This window comes from Oncorhynchus tshawytscha, linkage group LG01 (assembly GCF_018296145.1).
Source record: "Oncorhynchus tshawytscha isolate Ot180627B linkage group LG01, Otsh_v2.0, whole genome shotgun sequence".
Classification (NCBI taxonomy): Eukaryota; Metazoa; Chordata; class Actinopteri; order Salmoniformes; family Salmonidae; genus Oncorhynchus; species Oncorhynchus tshawytscha.
This window is the reverse complement of record NC_056429.1, coordinates 70,361,621-70,381,771: the sequence shown is the minus strand read 5'-3', so window position 1 is coordinate 70,381,771 and position 20,151 is coordinate 70,361,621. Positions and strand designations below refer to the sequence as shown.

The window sequence follows — 20,151 nt, the reverse complement described above, 5'->3', positions numbered from 1 at the left end:
GTGGTCGTAGTCTAAAAAGTACTGCTCCTATGTTAAGTATCCTATTTGTGAAAGGAGAGAGAGAGAGAGACAGAGAGATAGAGAGAGAGAGAGAATGAGATATTGTGCATAAAGTCTTAGGACAATAGCACACACTAAAAAATTGGAAAGGTCCACAAACCAGCTTTCCCCTGTTCCTTTTATAAGCTTATTACATAAGGTTAAAAGAGGAGGTACTGGGCCATCTTTATTCTGCTGTTTATTCTCCTGTGCTTTAATTCCTGTCCGTCCCACTGTTCTGTTACTGTAGACTTAGTCTGCAACCCAAATGGCACCCTATTCCCTATGGGCCTTGGTAAGAAGTAAGGCACTATATATGGAATAGGGTGCCATTTGAGACACACATAGTATAACGACTGAGAGCCGGATTGGGATCGACTACAGTACAGAATATTAAAGTTTCTATCCAAATAAAAGTTAATGGAAAAAGAATAATCTCGGGTTAATACATAATTGCCTTTGAAAATCCTTGGGATGTGTTTGGGGAGAGAATACAGTACAGAACAGATTGAAGGGTATAGCTTCTGCTCTCTCTCACAAAGTCAGTTTAATACAGTTGACTCCTGATGTATGCAATGGATTGAGGTTGAGGTGAGTGTGTAAACAAAATCAGAGCGTAGAGTAAGTGAGAAGTTACATTTCAGTATTTTCTGAGAACCAATATTTCACAATACAGTTGAGAAGGAGGTGGGGAGGTAGGATGTGAGCAATCGTGGAAAGACAAATTGAGATAGAGGCAGACTGTTAGGCAGCAGGAAGTGGACAGACGGACTGTTGTCTCAGCAAAACCCAGAGGAAGACTGGGAGACTAGCACACACATACGCACACACACAGAGGAAGAGTGTGATTCCTGTACAGAGCCAAACCAGCTGTACCGGGAGGCAGGAAACCCGACTTTTATCATTCTTTTAACTATGATTTCCTCTTGGAGGAAGTTGCTCTCACTGTGTGTGCTTTCTCTGGCTCTATCTCATCTCAGGTCTGTCCCAAATGGCACCCTATTTTCTATATAGTACCTTGGCCCACAGGGGTCTGGTCAAAAGTTGTGCACTATATAGGGAATATGGTGCCATTTGGGATGTACAGTTAGGGTGTAGCATAGTCCCTATCTATCCACTGGCTTATCAACCGGGCCGGCAAACTAACTCAACTTCACACCACCTAAAGTCTGTCTTCATTTCTCACTACAGTACTGTTGAGGAAGGCAGATGTAATGTTTACCTTCTGTCTGTCCATGTCAAAACAAGAGAAAGATTATATATATATAAATAAGAGAGAGAGAGAAAAAGAGAGAGAGAGACAGAGAGAGACAGAAAGAGAGAGACAGAAAGAGACAGAGAGAGAGAGAGAGAGAGACAGACACACACAGAAAGAGAGAGACAGAGAGAGAGCGAGAGAGAGGCAGAGAGACAGAGACAAACAGAAAGAGAGAGACAGAGACAAGAGAGAGAGAGACAGAGAGAGAGAGAGACAGAGACAGAGAGAGAGAGACAGAGAGAGAGAGAGAGACAGAGACAGAGAGACAGAGATAGAGACTCCAAGCAGTGAACATATAGTACAGTATGCAACTAGGATACAATCCCACAGGAACATCACCCCCGGGGATAGCTACAGTATATAGCTACGTCTCCTTGTGTGTGCCTCTACTGCCTATACATCATCATCGTAGGGCCCTGCGTTTTGTGCAATCATGTGACATAAGAGAATTACACCAAAATTAAAAGCAAATGTCTGAGGATGGTGCTGGACCATCTGACATGAAAAGAAAAGTGAGAGTTTGATGAAAAAGCTTTAAATAAAGGTTAGAATCCAAGCATGTCACAATTGCCTAATCAGGAGTGGGCTTCACTGGGCTACATCATAACAGCCTTGGGTGCCAGTCAGCTTTCTACTTTAGCCAACTAGTGGTTGTCTTGCCAACGAAGAGTTGCCAAACTACTTCAAGGTACACACAAAATCAAATCTGTGTGTATATTATTGTAGGTAGAAGGTTATGGTAATAACAAAAGGAGCACGTGTGCACACAAACATGTTAGGAAAATGGGTGTACCCACACTAGGGGCCAGACTAACTGTTTGTTTACCAACCGTGCAACGCAGAGTCATGCAATTACATATAATGTGTATTTGATTATGTAGGCCAGCTCCCCAACTCTTCTACCCAACCAATACAACAGCAAACAGAATCCTTCGAACAAAACTGTTTATACAATCACCACAGTAAGACAGAGAAAATGACCATTTCCACTCTTGTTTCTGGAGGTCTCTGCATTTGCTCCATTGTCAAATGCCAGAAATCTGTAATGGAAGCATTTTATTGTTCAACCACCAAGTTTTTTTCTAGTTAAGTTTACGCAACCGTTAGGAAGGAGTTTCCATTATACACAAGCAACCCTGCCAGTAGTGACAGCATTGGACTCTTTAAACGTTTATCACCAGAAGAAAGTTCTTTATTGTATTTATTTATAGGGACAGTGCACATTAATCAACATCAATATTACAATGATGCAGCATCCATGTAAATGTGCCGGGGTTAGCCAAAAGCTCATTTGCACCCTTGTCCCAGGGGCAGGTAAGAGAAATTACACTGCCATATTAAAGACAGTTCAAACAGCCTTCTGGTGTGATGTAATGATCCCAGGATTACTTCACAGTGGTACACACACGCACGCACACACACACGCACACACACACACACACACACACACACACACACACACACACACACACACACACACACACACACACACACACACACACACACACACACACACACACACACACACACACACACACACACACACACACACACACACACACACACACACACACACACGCGCACGCACACACACGCACACACACACGCGCACACACACACACACACACACGTTGAAAAATGGCTGCCATCATCACCCCCATAACAGACAGAACAAAGTAATCTGAGGTGTGTGTTTGTGCGCGTGCGTGCGGTGTGGCGTGCCTGATGTATGCTCAACATCAGGGGTGTTATTATTGCTTAATGTGGTCACATTCCACATTCGGCAACAGATACCATGATGTTTGGAGACGTCTTCACCCGCATGGTAGTGACTTGGCCATAAGAGGGTCAACTTTATTACCAAAAGTTACACAGATACCATGTAGACTACTATTTTTGTGGACCCCAGGAAGATTAGCTGCTGCATGAGCAATAGCTAATGGGATCCTAATAAACTAAACCAAGAAACTATTCCTATCTTAATTTATCTAGCTCTGAATAGGATGAAAGTTGATCAGTGAGACAGATATCAAAGAAGAGAAAAGGAACAAGGCCAAGACGAGCATCAGTGTCAGTGTTGATAAAGAAATCACATGAAGCCCATTGATCTGACACACACACAAAGCTCTCTTTATCCAGCCGGGATAATATGCCTTTTCCTCAAATAGTGATCATGGCACTGGACTGTGTCTATATACACTGAGCATACAAAACATTAAGAACACCTGCTCTTTCCATGACAGACTGACCAGGTGAAAGCTACGATCCCTTATTGATGTCACTTATTACATCTACTTCAATCAGTGTAGATGAAGGGGAGTAAGACAGGTTAAAGATGCACTATGCAGAAATCGCTCCGCCATTTCCTGGTTGCTAATTACAGTTTGTGACAAAACGTGTAGAGTATCTTTGTGCCATCTAAAGCGCTGTGAAACATATTTTCCATAACCAAAAATATTGTAAAATATTGTATATATACAAAACCGAAAGTAAAAGACGCAAAATCGATACTTAAAAATGGGAAGCATAGAAATAGTGCACATAGAACAGATCTACCACTTCTTAGAGTTGCTTTCAATGAGAATGACAGATCTATAACACATTCTATGTGCATTTGATCAGGTCACCCCAAAAGTAACATATTGAAAAAGGGTTTTTAAGCCTTGAGACAATTGAGACATGGATCCTGTATGTGTGCCATTCAGAGGGTGAATGGGAAACACAAAAGATTTTGAAGGGGGTATGTGTCAGATGTGTGCGTACTGGTAGAGATTTGTCAGAGATTTGTGAGGTTAGACAAAAAAATGTGATGCCAAGCATTTCACAGTCTACAGTGGTACTGCATTGCCCACATTTCAAAATATGTGCCCTCTCTGTCTATCCAATCTAAATAAAACCAGATAAAATGTTAATTTGTCACATGCTTCTTCAACAACAGGTGTAGCCTAACAACGAAATGGTTACTTGTGGGTCCTTTTCCAACAACGCAAAGTTGAAGATAAGATTTTTAAAAATCAAATTAAAAAATAGAAATAGTGACACAAGGAATAAATAGACAGTCAATAACGAATGACAATAATGAGTAAAAATAACATGGTTATATGCAGGGAGTAGCAGCACAGAGTCAATGTGCAGGGGTACGAGGTAATTGAGGTAGTTATGTACATATAGGTAGGGGTAAAGTGACTAGGCAACAGGATAGATAATAGACAGTAGCAGCAGTGTATGTGGTGAGTGTGAAATGGTGGGTGTGTGTGTAAATGTGTGTGGCATCAGTATGCATGTGTACATGTGTTATGTGTGTGTGTGCGTATGTAGTGCGTGTGTGTGTGTGTGTGTGTGTGTGTGTCACGCCCTGATCTGTTTCACCTGTTCCTGTTATTGTCTCCATCCCCTTCAGGTGTTGCTTATTTTCCCCAGTGTATTTATCCCTGTGTTTCCTGTCTCTCTGTGCCAGTTTGTCTTGTACGTCAGTCAAGTCAACCAGCGTGTTTTTCCAGTAATCCTTTTGCTATTCTCTTTTTGATAGTCTTCCTGGTTTTTACCCCTGCCGTACTCTGGACTACTTTCCCGCCTGCCTGATCATCCTGCCTGCCTGCCTGCCCTGACCTTGACTCTGCCTGCCCTTCGGTACCTTTAGGACTCTAGACTGGTTTTGACCCTTTTGTCTCTCCACGACCATTCTCTTGCCTTACCACTTTGGATTAATAAATATTGGAAGACTCCAACCATCTGCCTCCTGTGTCTGCATCTGGATCTCGCCTTGTGTCATGATAGTATGTGTGTATTGGTGTGTCAGTGTAAGTATGTGTGTCATTGACCATTTTTAGGGCCTTCCTCTGACATTGCCTGGTATAGAGGTCCTGGATGGCAGGGAGCTTGGGCCGTACTCACCATCCTCTCTAGATTCTAGAGTGCTGGTCATGAGAATAGAATGCTAGGTGTAGGAGTGGGCTGATGTCAGTGTGTAGAGTGGCACACAGAGCTTGAAGGCATTGGCCAGGGAGGGGAGAGGGGGATAAGCGGGAGAAGAGGGGGGAGCTGGCGGGTGGGCACTGGATGTGGTATAGTGGTTCAGCGTTTTGGCTTTTACAGACCCCCCCCCCAGACACACACATCAAATTCCAGCGAAGACATTTTCCATGTGTTAATCCCTGTACAGGGGGGAGACATGGCGAGTGGACGTCAATCAATGCATCAGTTTCATTAGGGGAACATCCGAGGCGGAGCTGGCGATTGAGGCCACCAAACAAATCATAAACGCAAGTGGAAGACATCTTGGCTGTGCACCAGATGGGGCAGCCAGGCCCCAGTGAAGGGGGCATTCTGGTCATAACCCGGGGAGCGACCTCATTCTCCAAATAAAAGCCTGTTTACATAACACCTTGGTTGCCCTGTGACAGCAGGCAGAGAGGAGAAGACAAGGAGAGGAGGAGTGAGCAGAGAGAAGAGAGAGATATGGCTGCCCCCGGAGGACAAGTCCTATGAAAATGCCACCAGCATTTCCTCTTTCGTCAAACCAGAGAAGGATACAGGAACAAAGAGGTGAGTTATACCATTGCAGTACACACACAAAAACACATGCATGCACATACATAAACATGCCTCAAACAGCCCACCCCCCGACACACACAGCCCATCCTCCTCACACACACACACACACACACCACAGGAAGACCGATCACAGAGCCCCTTCCTGTGTCTCTCTGCAGCTCCACTCAGCTGTGTCATTCTCTGTTTCCTGTCGGAGCTCCCTCCCTCTCAGCCACACCAACCAACCAGAACCCTGTTGATCCACACTAACCAAGACCCCACAAGGGCAGCCCTCTCTGGGGGGAAGAGAACAGGAATAGTGGGGCTTTGGTCTCCACTCAGTAACGACGGAGGGTGGAGAAAAACATAACGAGAAAGGCCACTCTGGGAGAGACTACAACACTGTACCTAGGAGGATAAAATCATTGACTAAGCTGGAAAGGACTATTACACAGATCGATCTCCCAGAATTACGGGGCAGGGGGAGGAAGAGAAAGCGAGGTTGCAGGATGTAGAGTAGGAGAGAGAGAGAGATAGAGAGAGTCATAATAATATGATTCTCCACACTGCTGGACCCAGATCAAAAACCCAGCAGCGGGAGGCCTGTGAAGTCAGATCCTGCGCCTTAAGTGTGTCCGCTTGATAAACATCACACAGGAAGGGGACATTCATTCAGACCTGGGTCAAATAAATACGTCCGTCTAAGACTTTCAAATTAACACCTGAACACCTCCCTCTGCAATTGGATCCTGGACTTCCTGATGGGCCGGCCTCAGGTGGTAAGGGTAGGCAACAACACCTCCGCCACGCTGACCCTCAACATGAGGCCCTCAGGGGTGTGCTTAGTCCCCTCCTGTACTCCCTGTTCACCCACGACTGCATGGCCAAACACGACTCCAACACCATCATCAAGTTTGCTGACGACACGACGGTGGTAGGCCTGATCACCGGCAGCGATGAGACAGCCTAAAGGGAGGAGGCTCCACATTGATCTGGTACTGGTGCTCCCTGTATATAGCTCCACACTGATCTGGTATTGGTACTCCCTGTATATAGCGCCTCATTGATCTGGTACTGGTACTCCCTGAATATAGCTCCACACTGATCTGGTATTGGTACTCCCTGTATATAGAGCCTCATTGATCTGGTACTGGTACTCCCTGAATATAGCTTGACACTGATCTGGTACTGGTGCTCCCTGTATATAGCTCCACACTGATCTGGTATTGGTACTCCCTGTATATAGCGCCTCATTGATCTGGTACTGGTACTCCCTGAATATAGCTCCACATTGATCTGGTACTGGTACTCCCTGTATATAGCTCGACACTGATCTGGTACTGGTGCTCCCTGTATATAGCTCGACACTGATCTGGTACTGGTGCTCCCTGTATATAGCGCCTCATTGATCTGGTACTGGTACTCCCTGAATATAGCTCCACATTGATCTGGTACTGGTACTCCCTGTATATAGCTCGACACTGATCTGGTACTGGTGCTCCCTGTATATAGCTCGACACTGATCTGGTACTGGTGCTCCCTGTATATAGCTCGACACTGATCTGGTACTGGTGCTCCCTGTATAGAGCTCCATTCTTGTGTGTTTTATTCCTCTCGTGTTACTAGTTTTTTAAACGTTTTTTTTGTTAACTGCATAGTTGGAAAGGGCTCGTAAGCAAGCATTTCAAGGTAAAGTCTATACCTGTTGTATTCGGGCACATGTGACAAATTAAATGTGATTCGATTTGAAATACTTGAGCTATGCTTAATTCATAGACATATCATTTGATTTAGTTGATCAAATTATGATTTACTTCACTTGGTACAATAGAACCAATGGAGTAGTCCCCAATGTGTAAACTACATGCTAAATCAAGCACACCTAAAATATTTTCAAGTATTGGACATACGCATTGTGTTTGGAGTGTCTTCAATATATATGATGTATGTGTGCGTTGATGGGTGTCTGTGTAGCCGCGTGTAGGGGGGTGAATAATAGTAGATAAAGCCCAGGAGAGGGCTATGTAACAGAGATATGGTCTGTGTTCCAAATGTCAGGGAATAGGGTGCCATTTGTGACGAAGAAGTGGTTGAAACACACACACACACACACACAGGAGATCTGATGTTTTCCGTGTATCCGTTGGCAGTTTAACAAACAGTTGGGGAGACCTGACAGAACTGCTGTGATTTGAGTTACACCCACACCCCACACACACACACACACACACACACACACACACACACACACACACACACACACACACACACACACACACACACACACATTTGAGTTCCGCCCTCGTAGGTTAGCTGTCATGCTGACAGATTGGTTTAATAGCAGTCTAATGTCGAGGGGGTTTGGTCGTAATAAAACAAAAGCTTAACATTTCCACTGACTCACTATACTGCAATTAGTGCCCTGCAACTGCTGCCCTCCAACCAACCGGTTCAATGCTTTAAATACACAGTGATAACTATTAAGCACATCAACACAATAAACGTCAACTTAATTCATGAAGACATTCCTAATACAAGGATTAGCATTGATTCAGTCAGGTCTAAACAACTAGAAAGCTCTACAATACACACACAATAAGAGCAAGAGAGGGTGAGCGAAAGAGAGAGAATATCTGTCACCACAATTCAGTGTCCCTGTTTCAAAAGAACATATTTTAAACCCAGTCCATGCAGTTTGCTTTTACTTTACAAGACGTCGTAAAGGGAGACCGAACGTTCCTCAAAGTGCCCGTATGTGAAAACCACAATAGTCATTTTGTGGTCCATAATCTCTATCTCAGTATCACTAGCATTTCCGAATGCTATTTCAGTTGTACTATTGTGACATGTTACGCCATAATAGTGTGCATAATATGGCATGATGTCAATATTGTAATGCTTGCGTCATATCCATGTACAATTATTTATACTGTATTTTAGGGTGCATTTACACATGTATCATTACTAGAAGTAGGCTATCATATATTGAGGTAGTTTTGGATACTAAAAAACATAATTCGATGTCTCGCATACATACAGTACATCATCCAATCAATAGGTTGGTAAATCCACTAAACTAGAATGAGTTTACTAGTCAAATTGCCAATGTCAGATGTTCCAAGCCTGTTCCACACATTCTATTTCTAGTGGTAGATCAGTAACATCCGTACCATAGAGTCCTGGGTATTTTCATTATGCTGACACAAATCCAAGACGGCGTAGCAGTCGGACATGTGTATCAAATCAAATGTATATAGCCCTCCTTACATCAGCTGATATCTCTAAGCCCCAAACAGCAAGCAAGGCAGGTGTAGGAGCATGTTTGTCTTGTCCCATGTAAATAGTTGGTGGTACGAATCTGCTATTTTTATCTAAATTGTAATTATTTCGCCACTATGGCCTATTTATTACCTTACCTCTCTAACCTTTCTACATTTACACACACTGTACATAGACTTTTATATTGTGTTATTGACTGTACGTTTGTTTATCCCATGTGTAACTCTGTGTTGCTTTTGTTGCACTACTTTGCTTTATCTTGGCCAGGTAGCAGTTGTAAATGAGAACTTGTTCTCAACTGGCCTACCTGGTTAAATAAAGGTGAAATTATTATTATTATTATTTAAATTCTGTTGCAAAAAGTTCTTTAAATGGAAGCAAACCGAATGAAACATTTTGTCCAATAGAAACACTTGTTTTGCTCTGTTTGCTTCCGTTTGGTTCTTAAACGGTAAACGTTTTCTGTGATGAATTCACTCCGGTACTGATTCTGTTAAACAGAGGAGAGCTCAGCTTGGACCCCATTGGTCACACTCTGTTACCCATGGGACCTCACAGCTGGAACTCGCTGCTAATTTGCCATGGTTAGACTTGTTTTCATTACAGAGAGACCTGCGTCATAAAATACTAAAATATTTGAAAACCGAGAGGCGAAAAGTATGAACCAAATCAAATCAAATCAAATTTATTTATATAGCCCTTCGTACATCAGCTGATATCTCAAAGTGCTGTACAGAAACCCAGCCTAAAACCCCAAACAGCAAGCAATGCAGGTGTAGAAGCAACTATGGGATATTCTTCCCATCAAACAACTTTTTTTTGTCCAAACCTTGCCGTTGAAACACTAACCACTTTGATTATGCATTCAAAGCTGTTTCAACAAGATTACACACTCAAACAGATACAAAGGAGTGTTTTTCTTTGAAAGTTGAGCATACTACCAACCTGGCACCTGATCGCCCCTATAGTGACACGACACACCGATGTGACCAATAGACACCTTATGTCTGACGTTTAAGCAGATACAAATACCTTAACTTTGTGACAGAAGAAATGTAACAAATGAAATCTCCTGGCTAATGATTCAATGAATTCTGCTGATGATAAAATGTATTTTGTATACATACATCAGTTATATAACCATCCCTGCTGGTTCCTTACTCTGATTGGTTTCCCCTAGGTACAGATCTAGGATCAGCCTCCCCTCCCCCAATCCTAACATTAACCATTAGTGGGGGAAATGCTAAACTGACCCAAGATCAGCAACTAGGGGCCAACTTCACCCTACTCTTCCTCCCTCATAGCGAAGTTTCGTCTGCACAACTAACACACACTCATGACCACAGAGGACATAGGACTGTCTGTCTGACAATTAGGTCAGAGCATCACACAGATGCCACCGCCACACAGCCATTGGTCAACTTAAAAGGGACATGATTGGCTGGAAATATGGTCACACGCCATGTTGACTCTCGATGGCAGCCAGTAGCATTTCAAAATCAAAAGATACTGAACCAATAGAATTAGAGGTAGGACCCCCTAAAATGGATGAATGAATGAACCAACAAACATGCATGTGAATGAATAAGGACTGTCTCAGTCTGTGTCCTACCTGGGGGCAGTCTTTGATGTAGTGGCCCTTGTTGAAGCAGAGGTGGCATAGGTAGTTGGGCGGGGGTCTTTTGCTGGGCTTGCGGGGCTCTGAGGAGAGGGAGAGGTCGGAGAAGTGGTCCGTCAAGGAGTTGAGTCCGTCAACAATGTTGTTGAGCGAGTCGTATGGCGAGACATTTTTATATACCCTGTTATTCAATGCCTGGAACAGGGAGAGACAGGAAAACATGGTTGGCATTTTGCGCAGGGGAAAAAACATGACAAGAAATGTAGAATAAAGGAAGATATGAAAATTAGGTGATGATGCATTTATTGTAGTACTTAATGCAAAGTTTGAAGTGCTGCCTGTTCTTCCTAATGTCAGGATTTTAAGGATTTCTTATTCCATCATTACTTTTGTGGCAGAGCACCGAGCTTTATGTTTCTGAAGAACATCTGCAACTCCCCTCTATCATGCTTACAGAGTAGTTTGACAACCTATGGATACATGATACCACTAATGAAACAATATGGATTTTTTTGGTATTTGCGATGCTGTTGAGTTTAATCACCAATTTCCGTTGACTGTCCTATGCCCTCCGTCTTTTCTCTCATTAAATTCAGCACATCTGGCGCTCAATCCAGCTGTTGCTTATGAACTGGAAAAGTACTGGGGATGTCACAAAGGAAGACAGGACTTTAGAGAAGGATGACTTACAGTAAACAAGGAGAGAGCGAGAGAGAAAGGGAGACATGGTGTTCATAGCCTGGTCCCAGATCTGTTTATGCTGTATTGCGTGACAATGGCTAGATAGGAGTTGGCAAGACAGCACAAACAGATCTGAGACCAGGCTGTTATGTTCCCAGATCTCTTTGAAGTATCACGCCATGAGGATGGTTTGTGGCTCACTCTGAGAAGTTGTGCCAGTCAATTGTTGCGTGAGATTGGTGCTCCAGTGTCTGCTTAATGCACTCGGAATATCAATTTCCATTAGCAAACTGAAGGAGAGAATACATTTTTTAAAACCTTCACTTTGTCCTCCATTTGAAATATTGGCATAGAAGTGACAATGAATTAGGTAAGTAGGTTCAACCTCTGTTTACGGTAAGGGACAGGAGTTTTTCCTGCATATGACATGACCCTTGTAATAGGGCCCAGAGTTTTTCATGACCATGAGACCTAACCCTAATTTCTAGGCCTATTTATAGCTTTTCCTAAGAAAAAATCCAGGTCCTAGTTATGATGACCTCTCCTCTTCAATGTATAGCCCACTGTTAAAACTGAGATATGGAAGGAATCCAAGCTATATGGCAACACTGTCAGAGTTATGGAAAGTTACTGGAGTTTTTGTGAATGATATCTCTCCTTGGGAGAACTTACGTTGTTATTGTTGATGTCTTATGTTGCATAGCACAGAAATCTTACACTTGGCAACAGTGTAGCAGAGGTCGGCCCTAGCCCGGGAGGCAGCTCAAATCAACTCTTATCAGCACCTGTGTGTGTGTGTGTGTGTGTGTGTGTGTGTGTGTGTGTGTGTGTGTGTGTGTGTGTGTGTGTGTGTGTGTGTGTGTGTGTGTGTGTGTGTGTGTGTGTGTGTGTGCGTGCATCCGTTTGTGTGTGCGTGTTCATTTACTAGATTCTACCCTGGATAAATAAAATATTAGCTTTCTATCTTTCTTGATGTTTTCCATGGCTTTCCATCTGCCATTGATTTTATCCACTGCCTGTTGATATTCTGCAATTGTTCTTCCTTGTGGAAGTTGCCAGTTCTACCTGACAAACATATTATGCCACATTATCTAGAGCCAGGAGTGTTCACTGACAACGTGACCCGATCATGAAAAAGGGTCAAGTGGTTGGAAAAATCTCCTGGCCCAAAGACAGAATAGTATAGATAGTGTACACTGTATATACAGCTTTCTGTGCCTTGATATGCCTTACTATAAAATCAGTGAAGACAGGTCAACCATACAGTACATTAGCCATTATATAAAGTGACCATAGAGCCCCTCTCTTCCCCTCTCCTGCTTCATATACTATGAGGCAGTGAGTAGCCAAATTGTCCCCCTGTGGACACCTGATGGAGATTGAGCTACCCTTTGGGCCCTGGTCAGTAGTGCACTATAAAGGAAACAGGGTGCCATTTGGGATGCAAATCTCACCTCATCTGAGTAAGTGGCTGAATTCACAGGTCCACGGGTGAGCTGTACACACCAGAGGAGGGAAACACTGCTGTTCGGTTGCATCCCAAATGGCATCCTATTCCCTATATAGTGCACTAGTTTTGAACAGTGCTCATAGTAGGCAAGAATGATTTTTGGACACAACTGTTGATATACTCTTTTTCTCCAATACAAATAGTGTAAGTGATCAGAGTAGCATCTACCACAGGATTGCAAGCAAGGAGATCAGGGGTAACCCAGTGTCTTGTGCAATATTCAATATGGAGCATAATCTTCAGCCTAGAATCAAGGCCTGTTTTGTGCCAACACTCAACTCCTTGTCACTCCGTGTAATACAAGTAATATAAATACTGCTCATCTCTGTTCACAACCACTCATTGTCCTCACATCATAACCCCTTAAAGGCCTAATGCAGCCATTTTCATATCAATATCAAATCATTTCTGGGTAACAGTTAAGTATCTTGCTTTAATAGATTTCCATTAAAATGGGCAAAAGTAGCTTTTTAGCAAAATACTATTTCTCAAGCAAGAATTTAGCAATGACTCTTTAGGAGTGGTCTATTAACCAATTTACCGCATGGTGATGTCACCATGGAAAGACGAAATCCTGTCCATGCCAACCTGCTGATTAGAAGAACCTGTGTGGATTGTATTTTGAACCAGCAACTTTCAGGAAATAACATAGATTTCTTTTTAATCATACAGTTGAAGTCGGAAGTTTACATACACTTAGGTTGGAGTCATTAAAACTTGTTTTTCAGCAACTCCACAAATTTCTTGTCAACAAACTATAGTTTTGCCAAGTCGGTTAGGACATCTACTTTGTGCATGACACAAATAATTTTGGCAACAATTGTTTACAGACAGATTATTTCACTTACAATCCACTGTATCACAATTCCAGTGGGTCAGAAGTTTACATACACTAAATTGACTGTGCCTTTAAACAGTTTGGAAAATTCCAGAAAATGATGTCATGGCTTTAGAAGGTTCTGATAGGCTAATTGGCATCATTTGAGTCAATTGGAGATGTACCTGTGGATGTATTTCAAGGCCTACCTTCAAACTCAGTGCCTCTTTGCATATTTGGTTCATCCTTGGGAGCAATTTCCAAATGCCTTTAGGTACCACGTTCATCTGTACAAACAATAGTACGCAAGTATAAACACCATGGGACCACACAGCAGTCATATCACTCATGAAGGAGACGCATTCTGTCTCCTAGATTTGAACGTACTTTGGTGCGAAAAGTGCAAATCAATCCCAGAACAACAGCAAGGGACCTTGTGAAGATGCTGGAGGAAACAGGTACAAAAGTATCTATATCCACAGTAAAATGAGTCCTATATCGACATCGACATGACCTGAAAGGCCGCTCAGCAAGGGAGAGGCCACTGCTCCAAAACCGCCATCAAAAAGCCAGACTACGGTTTGCAACTGCACATGGGGACAAAGATCGTACTTTTTGGAGAAATGTCCTCTGGTCTGATGAAACAAAAATAGAACTGTTTAACCATAATGACCATCGTTATGTTTGGAGGAAAAAGGGGGAGGCTTGCAAGCTGAAGAACACCATCCCAACCGTGACGCACGAGGGTGGCAGCATCATGTTGTGGGGTGCTTTGCTGCGGGAGGGACTGGTGCACTTCACAAAATAGATGGCATCATGAGGAGGAAAATTATGTGGATATATTGAAGCAACATCTCAAGATATCAGTTAGGAATTTAAAGCTGGGTCACAAATGGGTCTTCCAAATGGACAATGACCCCAAGCATACTTCCAAAGTTGTGGCAAAATGACGTAAGGACAACATAGTCAATGTATTGGAGTGGCCATGACAAAGCCCTGACCTCAATCCAATAGAACATTTGTGGGCAGAACTGAAAAAGTGTGTGAAAGGAAGGAGGCCTACAAACCCAACTCAGTTACACCAGCTCTGTCAGGAGGAATGGGCCAAAATTCACCCAACTTATTGTGGGAAGCTTGTGGAAGGCTACCCAAAACGTTTGACCCAAGTTAAACAATTTAAAGGCAATGCTACCAAATACTAGTTGAGTGTATGTAAAATTCTGACCCACTGGGAATGTGATGAAAGAAATAACAGCTGAAATAAATCACTCTCTCCACTATTATTCTGACATTTCACATTCTTAAAATAAAGTGGTGATCCTATCTGACCTAAAACAGGGAATATTTACTAGGATTAAATGTCAGGAATTGTGAAAAACTGAGTTTAAATGTATTTGTCTAAGGTTTATGTAAACTTCCAACTTCAACTGTATGTTTACAGTGTTAGTTTCATCAGCTGTTGTACAATATGATATAATCACAGAAAAAATACAATTTTGACAGCACTGGGCCTTTCATTTATTACCTATTTTATTTGATCAGACACTAGCTAGGTTTCTATCCTATTTGCGACAGATTTTCATGCGAATATTCTAAAATATACATGAAAATAATATGCTCATTTTCCCACCAGAGATGCTTCCATCAAATTGTCCTTTTGAGGATAAAAAAGCTTTGCGTGCTGACGTAGTGCACATAAAAATACCTTTTGCATTTAAATTCCCATGTACCAAATAAATAATATAGTTAAATTGGTTTTCATCGCATTTTCAAATCTACTGATGCTTTTGTCAGAAACATTTCTGATATATAGCGTGGCACATAGCCAAGCGGTTAAGAGCATTGCGCCAGTAACCGAAAATGTGCTGGTTCAAATCCCTGAGTGAATTAGGTGAAATAAATCTGCTGATGTGCCCTTGAGCAAGGTTTTACCCTATTTGCTCTGGATCAGAACATTGATCCTCATTTCCCTGTGCACTTTCACCACCCTGTGAAGTTCATCATAACTTATTTCATCTGTAGCCTAATGAACTGTGTGCTTTCCCGAGTCGTAGTGGGAGGACAACACACCATATCATCTCGTGATTCAAGTTTACTTCAATATGATGATTATTATATCAATATTTGTCCATAAAGGTGTTTCCACCGACATTTCTCACATATTACATTTTACAGACACTTTACAGACATTGTCTAGTGTATTTGGTTTTGTCGACATTTGGAAAGTTTACCGAAACATTTGCTGTTTCCATCAGGCCTGACGTGACATTTTTGATCTGTACTTTTAAAAAGATTGGATGGAAACCTTTAAGTCAGTGACAATGTTTAAGTCAGTGACAACAACAGAAACAAATGCACATTACTCATCCCAACATATCAAGCCTCTGGAATGGGTTGTTGTACTTGGTGTTGCATTGGGGTGGAGAAAAAGATCCCCCTCTGCTTCAACTGTTTCCAGACTGTGTGTGTGTGTGTGTGTGTGTGTGTGTGTGTGTGTGTGTGTGTGTGTGTGTGTGTGTGTGTGTGTGTGTGTGTGTGTGTGTGTGTGTGTGTGTGTTTTTGCAAGACATTACTCAAGGGGGATTGTAGGATTGTATGACACTACACAATGGGTTTTAATGTATGAAAACTACACCCATATCTCAGAGGCCTGGTTTATGTTAAATGGCTGAAAAGCCTCTATAAAAAGTATACAATGGTAGGAATAGTAGTATTAATGTAGTATTCACTGTAGTATTTACAGCAGTATACTGTAGTATTTACAGTTGACTATAGTATAAATACTGTAGCAATTACTGTAGTGTTTGAGGACAGTAGTGTACTGTAAAATGTACTGTAGTGTTTTTGATGACAGTAGTGCACTGTAATAGTTACCGTTGTGTACTGTAATATTTACTGTAGTATTCTTGCGGTCTGGAGTATTTACTGTAGTGTTTTTTCAGATTGTGGTACGGTATACTGTAATATTTACTGTAGTGTTATTGAGGACAGTAGTGTACTGTAATATTTACTGTAGTGTTTTTGCAGACTGTAGTATTTACTGTAGTGTTTTTTCAGACTATAGTACGGTATACTGTATTATTTACTGTAGTGTTTTTGCAGACTTGTAGTATACTGTAGTATTTACTTTTTGGGGACTTTACTGTAGTATTTACTAAAGTGCTTTCATTTATTATCTTTGAAATAGAAGTGGGGGGCTATCTCCTTAAGAAACCTTACTGGAGAAATATTAAAAGAGCACATTTTCCATAACCTGTAGGTAGGTAGGATTCGGTTCTGAACGGAGACTTCAGAGCTTCTGCTATTTTCTATAACTGGTAGGGAACACAATATATGGTCTATACTTGGCATGTAGATTTCTCACTTACTGGTGGCACAAATTGGGATATGGGGAAGGGGAATGGGCAGGGTATTTGCAAATTAAATGATGTAGTATTTACTATATTTAAAACAATGTAGTGTTTTTTTGTGCATAATACAATAGTATTTATTATAGTATTCTACAGTATACTGCAAAATGCTATTCTAAGTACTACACATTATTGAGGGATACTACAATGTGTAGTATAGTATTCTACAGTTTACTACAGAATTCTATAGTAATTACTGTAGTATTCTATAGTAAACTGTAGTATTTTTATGTGGGTAGCTAGGTTTCCATCAACCCATGTTTAACTCTGTTGATGGTCTCTCGCCAACAGCGCACAGATACAGTGCAAAGAGTACATGATGGTTATTCTATCAACAAATGCTCCAAAAAGGGTTTCCACTGCCAATTGTGCATGATCTATTTGACAGACAAACCAATTATCCATCCATCTGCATGTTTTGTTCTGTCGACATTTAGGAGAGATTTCCATCAGGCTTGTCATTATTTTTTTTTTAATCAGACAGGTACTTTACTTGCATAAAAATGGTTGGGTGCAAACATGTTTTTGATTACCAATATAATACTTTTCATAGGCTACATAGCTATCCCAGTTATGATGAAATTAAGGCCTCTCTCTCTCTCTCTCTCTCTCTCTCTCTCTCTCTCTCTCTCTCTCTCTCTCTCTCTCTCTCTCTCTCTCTCTCTCTCTCTCTCTCTCTCTCTCTCTCTCTCTCTCTCTCTCTCTCTCTCTCTCTCTCTCTCTTGAGGCATGTTTTCCTGTAAAACATGATGACATAAATATAGAAAGTGTTAAACAACTCTTGTTTCTCTCTCAGCGCCTTGACCAACCCTTCTAGGCTCTCTACTAACGTTTAACCTCTCTCTCTCTCTCTCTCTCTCTCTCTCGAGCACATCAGCATGCAGACCACATACCCAGATGCGTCACGCTCCTACGTGTGGCACGCTCGAGTCTGGCCTTGCCTGCACAGAACATTAAGTCAAAACAATCGCCTTTAAAACCGCCTAAACCGAGTCAAACACTTCTCTCAAAGTGTTAACAGCCAATTGAAAGGTACATATAACTTTGCTGGAGTGATTCTGCTTGCTTTGGAGCGTTTAAAACGGTTATAGTCCGTGTTTTACACTTCAAGAACTAGAACCGGTGCTTCTTGTCATTCCATCCCTGGTTATTGCATTAATTTAATAGATAGTCGACTTTTTTGTTTTATTGCCATAGTCTAGTATTGATTGTGCGCGATACAAAACCAGTTCTGCTAAAATTGTGCATGATGAATTCTCCATGTTGCACTCAGGTTTGTTACTAAATGAACGTTATTTCTGTTTGAATATGATCGAATCAGATATTGCCGTAATAGGTCTGAAAAGTTGATGAGCACGTATTTCTGTCTATATTCGTAATATCCATGGCGGTTTTGTGTAGGCTACCAGAATAGTCAATGTTGCAAACCCTCGAACATTTTGCAAAACAGCGTTCGACATACGATGGGATGTATGCAAATAAAAACAGATCGTAGGCTATTAACTATTTACTTAACGTGGCAATAGACTAAACATTTAACAAAAAGACGTTTCAGTCTCTAACCTCATTCCGCTGGAGCTGAAAAAAATTGTTGAGATAATTGGAGTTGAGGGACGAGCTCACGTCCGCGGTGGGAGCCTTGCAGTAGTTCAACTCCGGGTGGGACGAGTTGGGTTCAGGTCTAAAGGCGTCAAAAGCGCTAGTTTGGTGGGTGTCTTGCAAAGAGAGATAGACCCAATTCAGTAGCTGCGCAGGCTGGTACACGGAGGCACTGGTGTCTATGGCAGACATCAAGCTCATCTTTCAAATGGGTACACAAGCTCTTCCACCGCCGCTGTGTTTCTGTATTACTCTCAACTTTCGGAAATCTTGCTCGCTCTTTCTTTCTGAACTTCAACGGATTCACTGCTTTCTTTACCCCCACCAGGCCGTGACAATCTTTCCTTATTCCTCTTCTCGTAAGGACCCTATATCATGCTGGGAGCCTAGTCCCAGTTTTACCGTTACGCAAAAGTCATTGCTCTAACATGTCAGTATAAAAAGTTTTCAGCCGCTACTAAGAGCCCGTTATCTCCCTTTATTTGCAGTGGGACAACCACCCGGAGTCTCATTGGATATGCAACGCACACTTGGGGTGCGTCATGACGCACGCAAGCAAATGAGGGTTTTAATTCACTACGTACAAAACCGTTTTTACTCTCGCTCTCTACCTTGTTTACTTTATGCCTTTTGAATCTCTGCAGGGTTCACTGTTGACTTTTGATATTGTGAAATAAAATATTTTGTATCAAAATAAAAAAAGTTTACATTTATGTGAAAACGTATTTAACTTTTCAGTTAGATGCTTTGTTACCTGGTTCATTATTGGATCTTTAACCAGGAATTTCATTGGTTTAGAATTATTGATATTAATTGACGCAAATCAGTTGCTGGGATTTTGTAGGTAGCCTAGGTTTATTAGCTTAGATATTTTCTAGCTTCAAAAGGTATACGTGTCCATCAGTCTGCCTCCAGGCCAGATTATACTGTAGCACTATTTCTGCTGCTTATTCGGTGTTAAATGGCATTGTAAATTGTTTGGACAAAGGCAGCATTGTGCTGCCCTTTTCACAGACCTGTTGAAGGCTTTCCACTCTGTTGACCATTCATTAGTAATTGTAGACTTTCTGAAATTGGCCTGGGTCGGGCAGCCTGCAATTGGTTTGAAAACTAACTGACATACTGGACACAATGTGTTTCTTCCTATGGTGTCAAGTCAGGTTTCCTTGATATCACTGTCTAAAGGTCTCCACCCCAAAGGTCGATTTTGGGCTCTGCTCTTTTTACTATCTATATAAACAATATGGGTTTGTCTGTAAGAAATTATAACCTACACTTGCAGACATAGATAGGGTACAAAGGGGTAACTATCTCCTCCCCCCCTAAGAACAATGTCTAATTGCTGACACAAAAAAGCAATGTTTGGGAAAAACATTCTATCTGGATGAAGGTCATACTTAGGCGAAT

The 20,151-nt window shown here is 41.8% G+C and overlaps 1 protein-coding gene across 2 annotated transcripts in view; it reads right to left on the bottom strand.

Moving 5' to 3' along the window:
• LOC112255933 (zinc finger, CCHC domain containing 24) overlaps positions 1-19,244 on the bottom strand; it is a 58,061-nt gene extending 38,817 nt beyond the window's left edge. Inside the window, exons 1-2 of one of the 2 annotated variants that reach the window (XM_042324862.1) lie at positions 18,709-19,244; positions 10,722-10,922 (exon numbers count right to left, since the gene is read on the bottom strand). In XM_042324862.1, coding sequence (XP_042180796.1) covers positions 10,722-10,922; positions 18,709-18,945 — 438 coding nt within the window. In that variant the 5' untranslated portion in view covers positions 18,946-19,244. The remainder of the gene's footprint in view (positions 1-10,721; positions 10,923-18,708) is intronic. The other variant, XM_024428787.2, reaches the window with a different exon arrangement.
• Positions 19,245-20,151: the final 907 nt, after the last annotated feature.